At 40.7% G+C, this 15755-nt stretch overlaps 1 protein-coding gene across 1 annotated transcript; it reads right to left on the bottom strand.

Moving 5' to 3' along the window:
• Positions 1–102: 102 nt before the first annotated feature.
• cdc34a (cell division cycle 34 homolog (S. cerevisiae) a) lies at positions 103–14219 on the bottom strand. The gene is made up of 5 exons (XM_058638198.1): positions 13733–14219; positions 4749–4835; positions 4456–4553; positions 3398–3532; positions 103–3266 (listed from the first exon to the last, which is right to left on the bottom strand). The coding sequence occupies exons 1-5, from the start codon at positions 13913–13915 to the stop codon at positions 3044–3046; spliced, it is 726 nt and encodes a 241-aa protein (XP_058494181.1). The 5' UTR covers positions 13916–14219; the 3' UTR covers positions 103–3043.
• Between the last annotated feature and the right edge of the window lie 1536 nt (positions 14220–15755).

The following is a 15755-nucleotide window of genomic DNA, read 5'->3' as shown; positions in this document are numbered from 1 at the left end:
ACTCACTGTTCCAGCGTCTGTAAGAGAACAAAGAACAAAGAGCGGTGAGATCTCAAAATCTCTCAAACAGAGCAGCCAACCGGCCAATAAAAAAACAATCCATATCTTATAAAGATCTTTATTTCAGAGTTTAAATATTTAAAGATTTACAAACCATAAGAAAAAAAGAAAATATAAACAAGAAAACAATTCATCAAGTGATCGTCAAAATGTCCACATGTGCATATGAAGGGATTGTAAACAGTCCTTAGAAGCCAAATAGTGAGACTCCCTGGGGTCAGATTTGCTCAGTTTGGGAAAAAAAGGATTGGTTTGTTGGTGGATTGGTTGGTTGTATATTTTCCTGAGGTGGTTGTTATTGTTTTATGTATAGAAATGCAGGTTTGTTTCCCCTCAGTGATGCTGCTACCAATCAGAGCTCAGAGAACTGGGAGTAGTTGAGAAAAAAACAACAACAGTGGTTCGACAATTGAAGAGGAAAAACTTAAATCCCGTTCACCCAAAAACATCAAAAACGGAGTGGGGAGAGTCATTCACAGGCTGTAGAACAGACATCAGTCATCACAGACTACTGACAACTCATTTCTGAGCATTCAGGGCAAACGAAGGCTGGGAACATTCACTGATTAGAGTGCTGCAGCAATTTGGTTGTGTTGAACATTTCTGAAGTTAGCACATTTATTTTTGATCTTCCATGGGTTTTTAACAATCAGGTCATTATTCTTAGCATGTAATACACCCAAGACAAAGCATTGCAGCACACACCACAAATTTAGAGATAATAATAATAATAATAATAATGATGATAATAAAAAAAAAAAGATGACATCAAAAACAGTTAAAACAATCCCATAATAAACCGACGACCTTCAGCCCATTCACAAGGCAACAGCTTTAGATAAAATTGCAAACATCTGTCCCTGGACATAATCCCGACTCTTATAGCAGATCTAAAACCACAAACGTGTCATTGACAGCATGCTAGTGAAGAACCACTTTCTCCTGCTCATGCTCAAACATCAACCATATCTCCATTCCTTCCCAGTTTTATCTCTCCGCAGCATGTCCTATAAACAAATCGGCAAATATTCACTTAATCACATACACTTGCGCACACATACACACCCACATCGGAAACATGGTTCCAGTGATGTTGAGAATTCTGTCTGTAATACTGCTCGATGGTACTAATGTGTCATTTCAGTGTGCAACAGAACACTCCTGGCTGTTACAAAGATGCTTTCTGACAATACAGAGATCCCATCAGGCTATACTCATTCTTCTGAATCATTCATAGTGATTCAGGTGGGGGGCACTTTCAAACATTTGAGAGCAGGAGTGAAAGTGCTGCCTGTACAAGGAGCCTCCACTAGGTGGGAGGCGCTCCATGAAGGCCAGCATACAATCTCAGCGTTATTTTTTCTTCTCGCTCTGGACACTGGAACTACTCTGTTTTAGGACACCACTGGCAAACATGTAACAGATACAGCATGTCGTTTGCTCGTAAAGATCAAGCTGGAGTTGAGGCTCAGCTTCTCTGCCACACACATGAAGCACTGCATAATGAGTAAATTCAAGCACTGACCATACACTGCATTTATTCAAATGGACATAGTCTTCTGATTTAAAAAGCCCAGGAAGAATGATGGAAGTAGTAGTTAGCCACCAGGGGGCCACTCCAACAGTCGCAAATAAAAGAAGCCCATTTGAATAGAAGTTTATGGAAAAATGAGTCTACTTCTCACTTGATTTATAATGTTAGTGAACATTTTCCTGAGGAGTTAATGGTCTCAAACACTAGATTCAGCTCTTCAAGTGGACACCAACGCTAGTATCATCCAGTGAGAGCCTGGTTGCAGGTGATCTGTGAACTTCCAGTTGCAAAAACTGCCATTGTGGCAGGAAAATCAAGCATCTCAAGACTTCAAAAATGGGAGTTATTTTTGCAACTAAAAGACTACATCCATTTGACATATATATACACAGTCTATGGCAATGACTGCATAGTTCTTTTAAATACAGTACATACGATTTCATGAGCAGCAGCAGCAAGCTCAGATGTCTGTTGGTTAACACATCCAGGGCACTAGTAGCATGTGCTTGTGTGATGAAGACAGTGTGGCAGTCGGTAGATGACGTCTGTGCGAACATGACCTACATTAAACTTTGTAATTTTTTCTGATGAATCATATCTTTCTTACTCACAACCTGGACAGAGTAATAACTTCATCAGAAGGGGATTACAAAGTTAACACCTGAGTCCTTGTGAGCCTGAATATCTCCTCTCTCTCTCACACACTTTTGTTTGTCTGGCTACTGGAGGTAGGCAGACAAACAAAGGCGGTATCAGGGAAGGCACAAGGCAGAGTGAACAGCTTTCTTTTTTTTTTTTTACAAGCAGCACGAGCCTCTGGGCTCCAACACTGTCAGAGGTGAGGCATGGCAGGGCTTCCAACGGCCTGGTAACTGGAGGTCATGCACACATGGCTCAGAGGTTGAACATGACTCAGCTTTTCAAAACATGTGGACACACGCGCACACACACAGTATAATGTGTCTAAATTAGATTCCTTTGCAAATGCTCTATACATGTTTAACTATAATCTGATCTGGCCAGTTGATGAAGTGACTATTCCATGGCCAAAACATAATGCACAACTCTCTGAAAGCTAGAGGAAGAAAAAAAGAAAGGAAACAATTTTATGGGAATTTAAACAAGTTACAAGTTCTGCTAAGGCAGAACAGATGTGGAACTGTAAGTTTACCTGCTGCTGTTATCCTGTGTTTAACTTCTACCTGGAAAGCAAAATAAAAGACTAAAAGAAAACATGACAGAAACCAACAAAGCAACTCTGGAGCTTTTGTTTCTTCGATGCACCAAATTTTAGTGTGCATACTGTGACTGCATATGAAACAGAGAGAGGACAGTGGGGCCTGTGCTAAGTGAGGATGATGACAGACTCAAAGTTCGGTCAGTCATAGAAGAAGGGGAGGGACAGGGATTGGTCAGGGGTTTGGGGGTTGACGTCACAGGGATGTGAGGTCAGGAGTCCTCAGTGCCAGAGTCGTCCTCGTCATAACAAAAGTCTTCGTTGTCGTCCTCGTCATCGCCATCCAGCTCCTCGTCATCATAGTAGTCATCATATAAGAGGTTGGAGCCGTCATCTGTGGGTGGGACTTGGGTGCGGACACAGTACTCGTCCAGTGTGATGGGAACTTTGACGCCGTCCCGCTCTGCATCAGCTTTGGTAGCTAGCACTTGCTTCCTGTGAGAAGGAAAGAGGGAGGGGGGGGGGGGGGGGGGGGGGGGGAAGAGAAATTACTGCTGGCACTCTCTGTACCGGTTACAGTGAAAAACCCACTGAAGTGTGAAGAGTGCTGTGCCTCATCCAAGCACCTGATGATCTCGATGTATTCTCTGTCCTTCCCTTTACTGTCTCTCCATTTGCGATACATGACAGATGCGTCTACGTTGGCCGGGGAGAAGGTGTTGGGCTCGTTCAGCAGAGAGATGACACTGAGCAGAATGGTCCTGAGAAGAGACGTCGAAAAATGGAAGACAATTATATGGGGAGAAAGGGAAACAGGGTAGATAAGACAAACAAGAAAGATTGAGAATGAAGGACAAAGACGTGCACAGAGGCAGAAAGGAAAGACATATGGGAAAAGAGAGACATGTGGGGAGGTTAGGGCCAGAGGGGCAGCCTACACAACTTCCATTCATCTCTGCCACCATCTGATTTTAGCTACAAGAGAGAACAGAGAATACAATCATAAATTACTAAACCTGAATCCAACATCTACTGACCGAGTCAATGTACTGTACAGTGTCTTTTTTTCCCTCTTTCTTCAGGCAAAAATGTTGGACTACTTGATTTTATTACTTTTTTGCTCAGCTCTTAGGCGACAAATGAACCCATGATTGTGGTGCACACCTCTGTTCAACTGTGACAGACTGTACATCAACAAAGAGAGAACAGGGAATCTGTTGGGGCTGAAGAATGTATGTCAATTATCTGAAATAAAAGTGTATGAATTATACATAATTTTGGGATTTTTGCCACATTTCTACTGCAGCATGTTGGTTAGCAGGCGAGTTAAGGGTTTCAAATGCTTGTCTGGCTTTATGTTACTTTTTATGTTACATCCATGAACAGGAGCCAAAACTTGATTTGATTTTTAGTTTATTGTCACTATTGCTCATAGAGACTGTGACTGTGTTAAAATCCTCTTTAATGTGTTGGAAAAAATGTAATTTGTTTAAGTACGCTTAATGCTTGAGGTTTAGCCCAGGCTACACTAAAAAGGCTAAATCTCTCACAGGTATACTCCACAGTTGTAGTTAGTAGTAGTGCTAGGTACTTTAATTGAAAATAAGGCCAAAACTCTACAGGTTGGTGCATCAGAATCATTCTAAATTGACACATGTACATACTGTAGTGTTCTGTTGTGTACCTGACATTCTGTGTGGGGTTCCACCTCTCAGAAGGCAGCTCGCCGCTCTGTGGGTCGTCCACTGGTGGGTGCAAGATAGAAATACAAACATCCCCATTCTGGAAAAGCAGGGGAGAAGACATTAACAGGTTGAGGCAATATTTTATATATTTATATATTTTTTTTTTTATTGTTTATTTTCATCAATTTACATGCAGTGGGTTAACAGAAGAAAAAAAAAATACGAATCAGGAAACCGGTCTGTGACAGTGAAAAGCTGCTAGTTTTAATGGGTATTTCCACTTGTCAGTTACCTCATAGATGTTGGGGTGCCACATTTTGGTGAGGAAGCGGAAAGCAGGTGGAGAGTATGGGTAGTCGACAGGGAACTTGATCCGAGCCTGGGAGTGTAGAAGAGAAATAGCAATGTAATAGGAAGGTGGTTTAACTACTTCTCCCTTGCCAGCGGATTCATGTTGAGTCATGGCTACTTCCCTCTAAACTCTTACTAAAAGGAAGGATCTACTAAAAAAGTAAAGAGTGACTTTATAACTACAGACTACTGCAAATAATTTAAACACAGTAGAGGTTTGGCTCCCTTTACTACTCTCACAAGAGAAAGAAAAAACAATATTGTTAAATATAACATTGGAATTTTATTTATAAAAATTATATTTTAAATTGTATTTGTTCCATAGAGTTCATAGAATTCTTACTTAAATTAACATACATCTTCCTTATCATACATTAAGGTCAGAGCAAACAAAATCCCAATGTACAGATTAACATACAAACTAAGAAAAACAAATAAGAAAAAATGACAATTACATACACATCTACTCAGTAACCAAAGGAATAAAACAAAATAGAAAAAAGTGATATTGTATACAAATGCCCAAAAGAGTCCATCCTCAATTGTATTTTATCTGTCATCATTTCCACAACACCTCATTACCCTTCTGCTTCCATTGATGTATGACAATAGCAAAATAATTTTAGTATTTTCAAATTCTCTTCTTTTTTGTAGGGGGAGTATCTATCTCTGTCTATCAATCCCATGCATAGTGCAGTCTCCCCTGTATCAGTATATTTATCACATCACCAGATTTATGCCAATTGCAGCCTTATTCAATAGATCCTGAAAGACACTTAAAAATAGTAGCTTTATCGTCATGGTGAACCCTACTTAGGTATAGGTGATCGTGGAGGAGCTAATGATAGTGTAACGTAATATTGTGTGGAGAGTGGGAGGGAGGCTCGCGGTGCATTCAGCTGCTAAGTGTGTGGAGCTTAGAGAAACACCAGTCAGTGGGTGAGGGTAGGTGGTGTGTGTGTGTGTGTGTGTGTGTGTGTGTGTGTGTGTGTGTGTGTGTGTGTGTGTGTGTGTGTGTGTGTGTGTGTGTGTGTGTGTGTGTAGGGGATGGGATAAGGACATCATGGGGGTTTGTCCTCTCCAGCTGTCACTGCAACCCAAAACAATCCACTACTCACTCCCATGGTCTGCTATTATACACCATGACCCTGAAAGCACAGAAACACTCTCACACACATGCCTACTATCTGTTAGGACACCAAATGCACTGATTACACAGATGCACGTCATTCACAGCATGACCCCCCCCCCCTCTGTTCTTGCTAACATTTGCTGATTTGGCATGGTCAGCTGGTCTTCGCCACAGTGAACCATCATGTAGTGCGCGCGTGCGCGTGTGTGCGTGTGTGCGCGTGTGTGTGTGTGTGTGCAATCATGATAGGGTTTTGCTCTATAAATAATACTATAAGCGTTTTACCCTTTCTGTAGTATTGAATGCCTATTAATAACTGAATGTGCTGCTGTCCATTTTGGTTGTTAGAGCTGCATATTCTCCTCAAAGTGAGTCAGTATGTTCTGACCTCCAGAGCAAGATCAACATTTGTTGTGCTGGAAGCATTCCTTGATGAGGATTTCTGATTTGCAACCAAGAGAGTAAACATGTTCTCACCATGTAAAAATCTGACTGGGGAGGAAACACTGACTCAGCCCTGAGAGAATGTCGCCAGTAGGAAAGAACAAAATCCCTGGGTCTGGCTGACTTTGCCAAAAACTGGTGGCCCTTCAGAGTGCAGGGTTCAAGCCAACACTGTACACATTACAGGCTGGCAACAGTACAACAGCTAGAAAGGGAGGAGGACAGAGAGAAGGGGCAGGCTGCAAGAGTGAGAGTTTGTCAGAGTTTGTCTACATCATACTGGTCTACTAGCTGAGAACTTGGTAAAGACAAAATGAAGCTTGTATTATGGGAAAACTCCAACTGACTGTCAAATGTCTGCTGAGCCCAATAAAAAGAGCTGAGAGCTGTAACATCTGCCAGTGAGGATGTTTTAAAGGCGACATAGAATGCTTGTATCACACATATATGTTAGTTATGGAGGTCTACTTACATATATTAACTTGTTTTCATGATTAAAAACCTCCTAATCGCTGCAAACACGCCGATCAAAATATCTCCTCGCTGACGCTCTCGTCAGCCGCGCTGTTTCAGACCAAACAGTTGCTGTGATTGGCCAGCCAACGAGAGCTTTCCTACTGTCCTGTGATTGGCCAGGTACCTGGAAGTGACGTAATAGATAGGCCAGCGCTCAGATACACAGCTCCCCCTCTGGCACGGTGGATGCTCTGCATCTCAGCAGCTACAACGAGACTAGTTCTTCTTCTTCTGCGGTTGAATGTACGCAACCGGATGTGCCCGGACTAGTGCCCGCACCGGGAGGCGCTACGGTGGTGAGGATTTCTGATGACGACATCAAATTAAGGAAGTGTCGATCCGCTTCGCAGAGCCCAGGAAAACAATACAACACTATTTTCTCAGCAGTGGCTGAACTGTTTGTTCTGAAACTTTAGGGTTTCATAAACGAGGTAATGACGCAGATACACACAAAAACGCAGCGTTAATTGGAGCTTCCGGTCTATGTCACCTTCAAATGAGCTACAGTGCCTAAGTATTAACCTGTGAAACTACTTGATTTAATTCAATATGGGATGGAAGTGGTGCAAGGAAAGAACTTACGAGCACAAACTTATAACAATATTTCAACAAACAAAGTGGTTTGTGGTTGTCTTCATTATAAAATAAAGGGGAAAAAATTCCAAAACATCAGCTCACCACTTTCATCCAAATCTGTGTAAGCTATCTTAGAAACAAAGAGATGAATATAAATGGAAGAAAACCTATACTCCATTCAACAATGGAAAGCAAACCACTAGAGCCACCCATCTCTTTGGTGATGCACATATAAATGATCCCAACATTCCAAACGTCTAATTATATTTGAAAGTTTGAAACCGTCTATTTTCATGATCCCATATCTCATTCTGTAGCTTGTTGTTTCGATGTTTGGAGATCTATGCATTTAATGCCTGCTATAAAAGAAATTGTTTACTGTGATCCTGTGGGTCTGAGGCTACGTCCAAACTACATCACTCCGTTTTTGTTTAAAAACACATAAAATCTCCTCCAAACATGCCTTTTATCCAAAATACCAAAGTGTTTAGACCCATGAAAATTTGAATTTGAAAAGCAATGTTTTAGTCTAGCCAGGGTGAACATAACACCTTCGTATGTATCAGCTGTGAACTAAAATCTCTGTTGATACTTAATTTCAGTTTCAATTTCACCTTGTCTCAGTTTCATAACTGAAATCCTTCTTACTTGACACTTTTGTCTGTTTAGTAATTTTCTGAAAGTAAGCAAACAACTGCAAAGAAGAGTTTCAGCTTCTTGTTTTCACCGGCATCCACTTAAGCGGTGTACCATGTGATATGCATTTCAGGTGTGTTAGCACGACCACAGATTAATGTTATAATGGAGCCAAAATGCTCATCTAGACATTGATTGTTTTTATAGATGAAAGACAGATAGATAGTTTATTGTCCTGGTAAATCTGTCCTGAGCTCAGCAAGCCTAAATAGATTTGCATGCAATGCTGTAATCAAATTCAACATCAAATAAAAACAAAAAAGGGAAAAGATCCTAACCAACAGTAGCATAAAAATCAAGAACCCCATGGTGGGGAAGTAATGGAGGGTGGATAGACAGATGGATGGAGAGGGCGAATGTGTTGGTTTTAGAGATGAGCAACAGAGCTGGCCTAAAGAAAGACCGACTGCTTGCTTGGTTAGTTCATTTGCTTTGCAGCAGCGAGTGGCTTGTCTCATCAAGAGTGAGCAGACATGGGTGAAGAAATAAGAGCAGGAGGAGGAGGAAGCAGAAACAGCTCAGTCACTTTCAAGTTTCCAGATATCTGCTTTTTTATACAAGCTTCTGTTTGGGCTGTCAGTGGTAGAGCAAGTCGTCTTTCAACTTGAAGGTTGTGGGTTCAATTTGGCTAGTCTACGTGCCAATGTAGACTAGACAAGACATTTAACCCGACGTGCTGTGCCAGCAGCTTGTAAATGGGTATGAAAGACAAGACTAGAAAAGCGCAGACCATTTACCATATATATATTCAAATTTACATTGGCCATTGCTCACTTTCTCCCCACTAGGCTTTCACAGCCCTCAAGGATCAAAAAATAGTGGGTGAAAAAATGCTTTACCAGACTCAACCAAGATCGTCACAAAGTATGATCCTCAGAACATTTGATGAGAATGAATGAACAAATTCAGAGAAAGAACTCATAAATGAAGTGCAGTCAATCTGCCATGCTGTGATCCAACACTTGCGAATACAGAATCTTTCTTCAACTTTCTGTGACGTTACAGAGCTGCCTTGAAAGATAATGGGAATGAGAGCGAACATGTCTACTCTGCGGAAAACGACAGCAAGGCAAAGTAAACCAGGTCAGTGTAAAGACCCTGAAAAGACAGGGAAAAATCATTCTGTTCTCTGTTCTCACGTATCAACTTCATAGCGGTGTTAAGTTACAAACCGATTCCTGTGTAACTGTAACACATGGATGATTAAGACAATCAGCCAACATTTGCTGCTATGTTACTACACTCAAGGTTAGGTCTTCAGGACTTGTTCACCTCTGCTCAGTACAGGATCCCCCCACATTTCATGTAAGGAAGGGTTGCGAGTGCTCTCGATCAGGCTATTTCCACATTTTCTTTTTCCACTCAACCCTGCTCTTGTTACTCTGTCACAGCCAGAGGGGGGAAACCTGACTCCAAGCAGCTCAGCCAGGCCTGGCCCAGACAAGTCCTCTATAGCCTGTTTAGGGCCTTTTACCTCTATACTCTCCTACACTATTACTGCAAGGCTAACATCATAGTCTGTGGAAATTATGTAGCATGCATATGAGGGTGAAAGAAAGCAGGTACAAACCAGAGTCAGCTGCTCAACACAACTCTGATCTGCCAAGGGCTAAAAAAGATAGCACGGCCCAGGCCAGAACTGAAGGGCAACACCTCCCTTTGTCGTGTTTGTTCCAAAGAAGTGGTAGAACAACCCCTGGACATTGATATGCAAGAGAACCAATTCCAATAATGAGTAGAAGCAACTACAATCTAAAGTAAAACATCCAGGTGTGGCACAGCAACACTTCAGCTTCTTAGACCCCAGGCACTTTCACAGCAATACACCTCAGCCCTGCGTCACAACACAGAGGAGTTTCTGTGGTGCGTCACCACAAGAAACTCGGTGAAGCACAAGCAGATGACCTCATAGATGTACTGCTGTGTTAAATATACAAAATGTGCATTTTAAAGGTTTAAAAAAAGGGGGGATTGTAGCATTAGTTTTGCACAGCTATGAAAGAAAAATTAAAAGGCTACTTAATGTCATGTGAAGTAAAACATGTAGGTGGAGCCCAGACCATGGCTCCGACAAACAAACTGGAGGATTACCTCATTTGACAAAGCAGAGAGCCTTCACACAGTGGATCCCATTCTTGGAAATGTATCAGGACCAAACAAGTGAATGTCAGCATCAGAAACTATAGGCTGTGTTCTGGGACAGTTATCTAATGAGATGAGATGAGATGAGATTCAACTTTATTCTCATTACTCAATTACAAGTTTCATGTAACAAAATGAGGTTTGCGTCTCACCAGAAGTGCAACAATGTTATGTAATATAATGTTAAATGAATGATATTTCAGTATGTTTCAGTACTCGATGTGTCTGCGGTCATAACGTATTCATCATGGTGTGATTGAGAGCAACACCCATGCGATATTAACACCTGACTCAGCCAGGTTTTATGTGACATCATTACCTGCCCTGTGTCTGACGAACAGGGAGCTGCATCTTGTTGTAACTGTTTGGTTGTTTGTGTAACCTGGTCATAACTGCATGTTTGTCTTACTTGTTAGAAGGCACATGGCAAACAGGTTGGATGGAAACCCAACACAAAACAATGACTCACAACCATGCGGTGGATTTCACAGCCAGGTAGTGCATTCCTGGCCCGACAAAGGAATCCTGTGCACAGCACCCACAGAGAACACTGTCAACGGTAGCCTGGCTGTGGCTCTGTGCCTGCCTGTTTTCACAGGCTCAAAAAAAGACCAGCGGCAAAATGAGCAGGCTTCTCAAGAACTGGAAGCACAAAGCACTGCACAGTTAAACTGAGATACTGGATAGTCTGAACACAACACCATTACTGAAACAACAGATGCAAAAAACACTGGGGCACAGGGCTCCGCATTATCAGCCCATGACAAAAAAGTGTGTAACTGTAACAAACTCAAACAAATTTGACTTTGTTGTAATTTTTGTTGGCTGCTCCTCTAAAACCTTTAAACATTTAGATTGCTGGATTAGTGCGTCTTCATCTTCTTCTACATCACCTTAATTACAGCTCATTATTAATAGTTTGATGTACAATATTGACATATGGTAGGTGTGAAGCAGAACTAAGTTTCCACTAAGTGTTTTTTTTACTACAAATCTAATAAACCACAGCAGATTATATGATGAATCAGAACAATAGTAAAGCACTCCAAGTTTGGGTGAACTATAAACCTCAGTGTTTTGCAATATCTGAAGTTGCAACTCATTCAAGTTGGAGACCAATGACCTGGGGGCTTACTGTGGTAGTAACTAACGTATGTGTTTTCCATATTTACAGTGTAGGTGTGTCTCTAATGGGAAATTCCGAGAGCGTTACGTTGCACCTACAGCCATTTTGTTAAAAACATAAACATCTCGTGGTTACCAGGTCATGGGTCACAGACATGAGTGACCTGAATAGATAAGTAGCTAAAATGCATGTTACTATAAAAAGTATTTTGTCCACAAAGAAGAAAATATGAATAGTGTAGGGGCTTTCTAAACTAACCAATTACACAAATACTCACAAATGGGAACCAGATATCTGTGACAACAACATATTTATACTTTCAAGGGAGGAAGTTTGACAGAATAAATAATATACAAACTAAACTTTTAGGTTAGGTTACATTAAACTTTAGTGTCAACAATAAGGAATGTTGTTTTGACAGTAAAAATGTAATTGCACTTGTAGACATTGTTTGTGGATCATGGAAGTCTAGAACACCTTCCTAAGGGAGCAGTTCCAACCATGAGGGCAACAGATGAGACAGATTACTGTTATGTCAACAGTTCTCTTTTTGATACTCATCGTATACCTGTCCCTTTGCTGTATTTATGGTTTTCTTTGATTTTGCTTACTGCTGATTTGCATTGATCAACCTTCAAGAAAATGGCTGAATTGGTTAGATAATAAGCTTGTCTAATTCGAGTAACATTATGCTCGAGGCAGTTGTGCCAACAACCTTATGTTTCATATTACCACAAGTAGCTGTAAAACACTTACTGTTGCAATAAAACACTGCTCTTAACATGTAGAAAATAAGCCATAGGCTAAAAGATTTGGTGTCTACGAGCTTACACCTCTTATGCTTGCCCCATACGAGAGGATAAATTGGCCAGAGTTCATTCCTGATTGGGCCCTTCTGACAATTGTGGGTGCCTTACGATTTTAGACCGATTTAAAAAGGATATTGGCCAAATTATCCTGTAGTGCGAGGGGTGAACAGATGCAATTTCAACGGACGCATCAGTCTTCCTGATATCAAATCGTAAGCATTAAACATGTTTGATATTTACGGCTGAACAAAGATTGAGACTTGAGCAGAACCCCGCAATAACCAATGAGAGCGAGGTGACTGGGAAACGGATGTTGCGTAATTTGTTTAGAACTATAACTTGTACAAGCCAAGTTGATTCCGTCTTCTCAGCCATGACTTCATCCCCAGTTTTTTGAGTTTCTCGGCACAAAACATTGCACACACAACAGCTATTAACTGATAATGTCGACAGTTCACCTCCATGTCTGTTTATATTTTTAAGTCAAATTAAACAGTCACACGGGTTTTGGTGAGATCCCAAATCCATGGAGTCTGCTCCCTGAAATCGCTTGATGAAACGCCAAGTGTGTGGTCCTGCGTCTTGACTGGATCATCTAGTCATTTTTAAAATCAAGTCAGATTTGAAAATCCTCCAGTGTGGGGCAGGCTTTAGACACCAAAACGACATACATTTACACTTATGCCAGTATTCTACCTTCATTTGGTCAATCTTTGAGAGCTTTCAGAAAACATAAATACATAGACATTCAGGTGAATGTCCATGTTTCTCCATATTGATATGCATTTTCTAAAAGATTATGAAGGAAAAGCACATAAATATAGATGCATGTTCATATTTAGCCAGAAAGCACTAATGCTCATTCTAAGCAAATAAACATATCTGTAATTGTACATATGCCATAGACATCCAGGTACATGTTTTTTCCACATTTCAGGAAGCAGAGAGAAAGGTATGAATTGACTTGAATAACATTAAAAAATATTTAAAAATGTTATGTTAAAAAAAAGCTTCAGTTTACATTTTTAAGTGGAAAAACAAGGTAATTGAAAATCACGGGTTTGTGAAATATCCACAAAGATGGCAGCAGTTAGACAGCATTTAGAAGTCACTATAGAATACATAATATTGAATATAGAATATGAACAATTTCCCCTTAAATTATTATCCCGACAACGGAAATTCACCAAGGTTGAGACTGCCATTTTTATCGCGATAAAACCATATATCGTCCCATCTTAAACTCACGATTAAGTTCAATCGATTTAAAGTTGAACAAAGAAGGGGAGGCTGTTTGACACTGTAAAAAGGACACAACTACACAATTGTCACGTTAATGTTATTTGCTCTTACCTATCGTTCACGGAAAATGCTACAAGGTTACCGACTGCTAAGTCCTTTATGAGTAAATTACTTGAATGTAGGCTAATTCAACCAGCTTAAGAACAATAGACCGACTGCTAGCTAACATTAGCTATACTTACCTTAAAATAACCACCCTCGTAGTGTGTGTTCGGGGGTCCGAATATCGCCACTTCCCAGTTGTACATGTCCGACTCGTCCACCAAAGTTATCTTGAACCCTTCCACCGGCTCGTCTTGAAGACTTTTCATCTCCAGCATTAGTGCTTTTTGGGAACTGGCTACATGATGCCCATGCTGAGCCATATTCCACAACGACGTGTTTTATGTCTATCTTTATCAGCTACACCACCACCACAGCCGCCGTCGCTGTGCCTGCGAAGGGGGGACAAAGATAGCTTGGCACAAACAAAAGCCGTAACTGGAACAACGAAACCCTATCGCAAAACCCTAACACAAGAGCGCGCTAACGTTAGTTTCCGACTGTGTGGCACCGAAACGCGACCTAACAACTGCGACGGACCTTTATTTAGTCAGGACTGGTGCGCTCGCCTCTGTTGTTGTGAACAATCTAGTGTAGCTCCAGTTAACACTACCATCCCCGTCCACTGCCGTGAAGTCGACACTGACACATCGACTCGGTTTCCGGTAGCAGCTTTCAATATGTCAATTGTATGAAAATGTAGTTCTATTGCAGCGGGTTTAATTAAAGAGCCGGTGTGGAGGAAATGTAATATACTAATACGTTCGTTTGTATAAGTGTATACATTTGTGCTATTTTTATAGTGTCACTTTTGTGCTATTTTTATGTGCATTCACATGTAACAATAGACCCACTTCCAAGCTGACTTTATTCCAAGCTTTCTATTTTTTTAATACAAACAAATAGGCTCCAGGGGTGAACACACAGAAATAATAAGTGTTTCATTCATTGATGACCAAGTGAATCTGACTCACCACACCAAAAATCTGCAGTGTGACCCCAGAATCTTTTATTTGTATTTTAGGAAATGGCCGCCTGGGCCTGGTCGGAACAAGGGCCTCTCTACATGGAGTTTGCATGTTCTCCCTGTATGTGTGTGGGTTTCCTCCTGGTTTTCCTGTTTCCTCCAACAGTCCAAAAACATTAGGCAACATTAGGGATTAGGCAAATTGGACACTCTTAATTGACCGTAGGTGTGAGAGTGAATGGTTGTTTTTCACTGTGATCCTGTGATGGACTGGTGACCTGTCCAGCTGGGATTGGCACCAGCGACCCTCATGTGGAGGTTAAATGGGTAGATGATGGATGGTTAGTTATGGCCTTACTTTACAAAGTGCCACCATGTTCCTACAGCAGCCTGAACAGACACACCAGCCAGAGCTTGAGCTTCACAGAAGAACGTCATCCTTTCTGGAATGTAAAAAACACTGCAGTTCTCTGAGTGGAGTTTTTTTTAGAATCTCCTGTTTCATCATTTAGATGTCACCATTTCTTGCATGCTGGACCTTACAATCCAGAGTGAATTTCTTGGTAATCTTATGAATCACTTCAATATACACTTGCAGGCCACTTTATTAGGGTACACCTGTTCAAATACCTGTTTACACAAATATTTAATCAGCCAATCAAATGGCAGCCAGCGAATATATTTAGGCATGTGGGCATGGTCATGAAACACCTGCTTAAGTTAAAAGCAGAACTCATGAGGAGAAAAAGTTTAAATATACAGTCTGTGTTTGTCTCATTTCCCTCTCCTACCCCAACATAAGAATCCAAGATGGCTGCCATCCATTAAAGCCAGTTACTGCTTTTACTGTTTTTCTGTTGTTTTCTTAGATTTTAAATCATCCATATAATAGTACTGTAAAAAAACAAGTTATTTTTGTTGATCTAATCACACCTTTTCAAATACATTTAGCTTTCACACTTTTAATAAGTGTATTTATCATTAGCTATTTTTTTACAAATTTACCTGGAGATAAACAGATTTTAAATTTTTAAACCACTTTGTAAACATTTTCAAAATCTAAACAGCATAGTTGACATGGCTCCTAGTGTCTGGAGCATGACTTTGCAAGAATATATATGTTTATATAGTTTATGCTTTCGAGTGGAATTATTTTGAAAAGTTCAGACAGGAACCTTTACCTTAATCACAGAGTT

This window comes from Solea solea, chromosome 9, assembly GCF_958295425.1.
Source record: "Solea solea chromosome 9, fSolSol10.1, whole genome shotgun sequence".
Classification (NCBI taxonomy): Eukaryota; Metazoa; Chordata; class Actinopteri; order Pleuronectiformes; family Soleidae; genus Solea; species Solea solea.
Note: the sequence above shows the minus strand (reverse complement) of the source record. Positions and strands in the feature narration are given on the sequence as shown.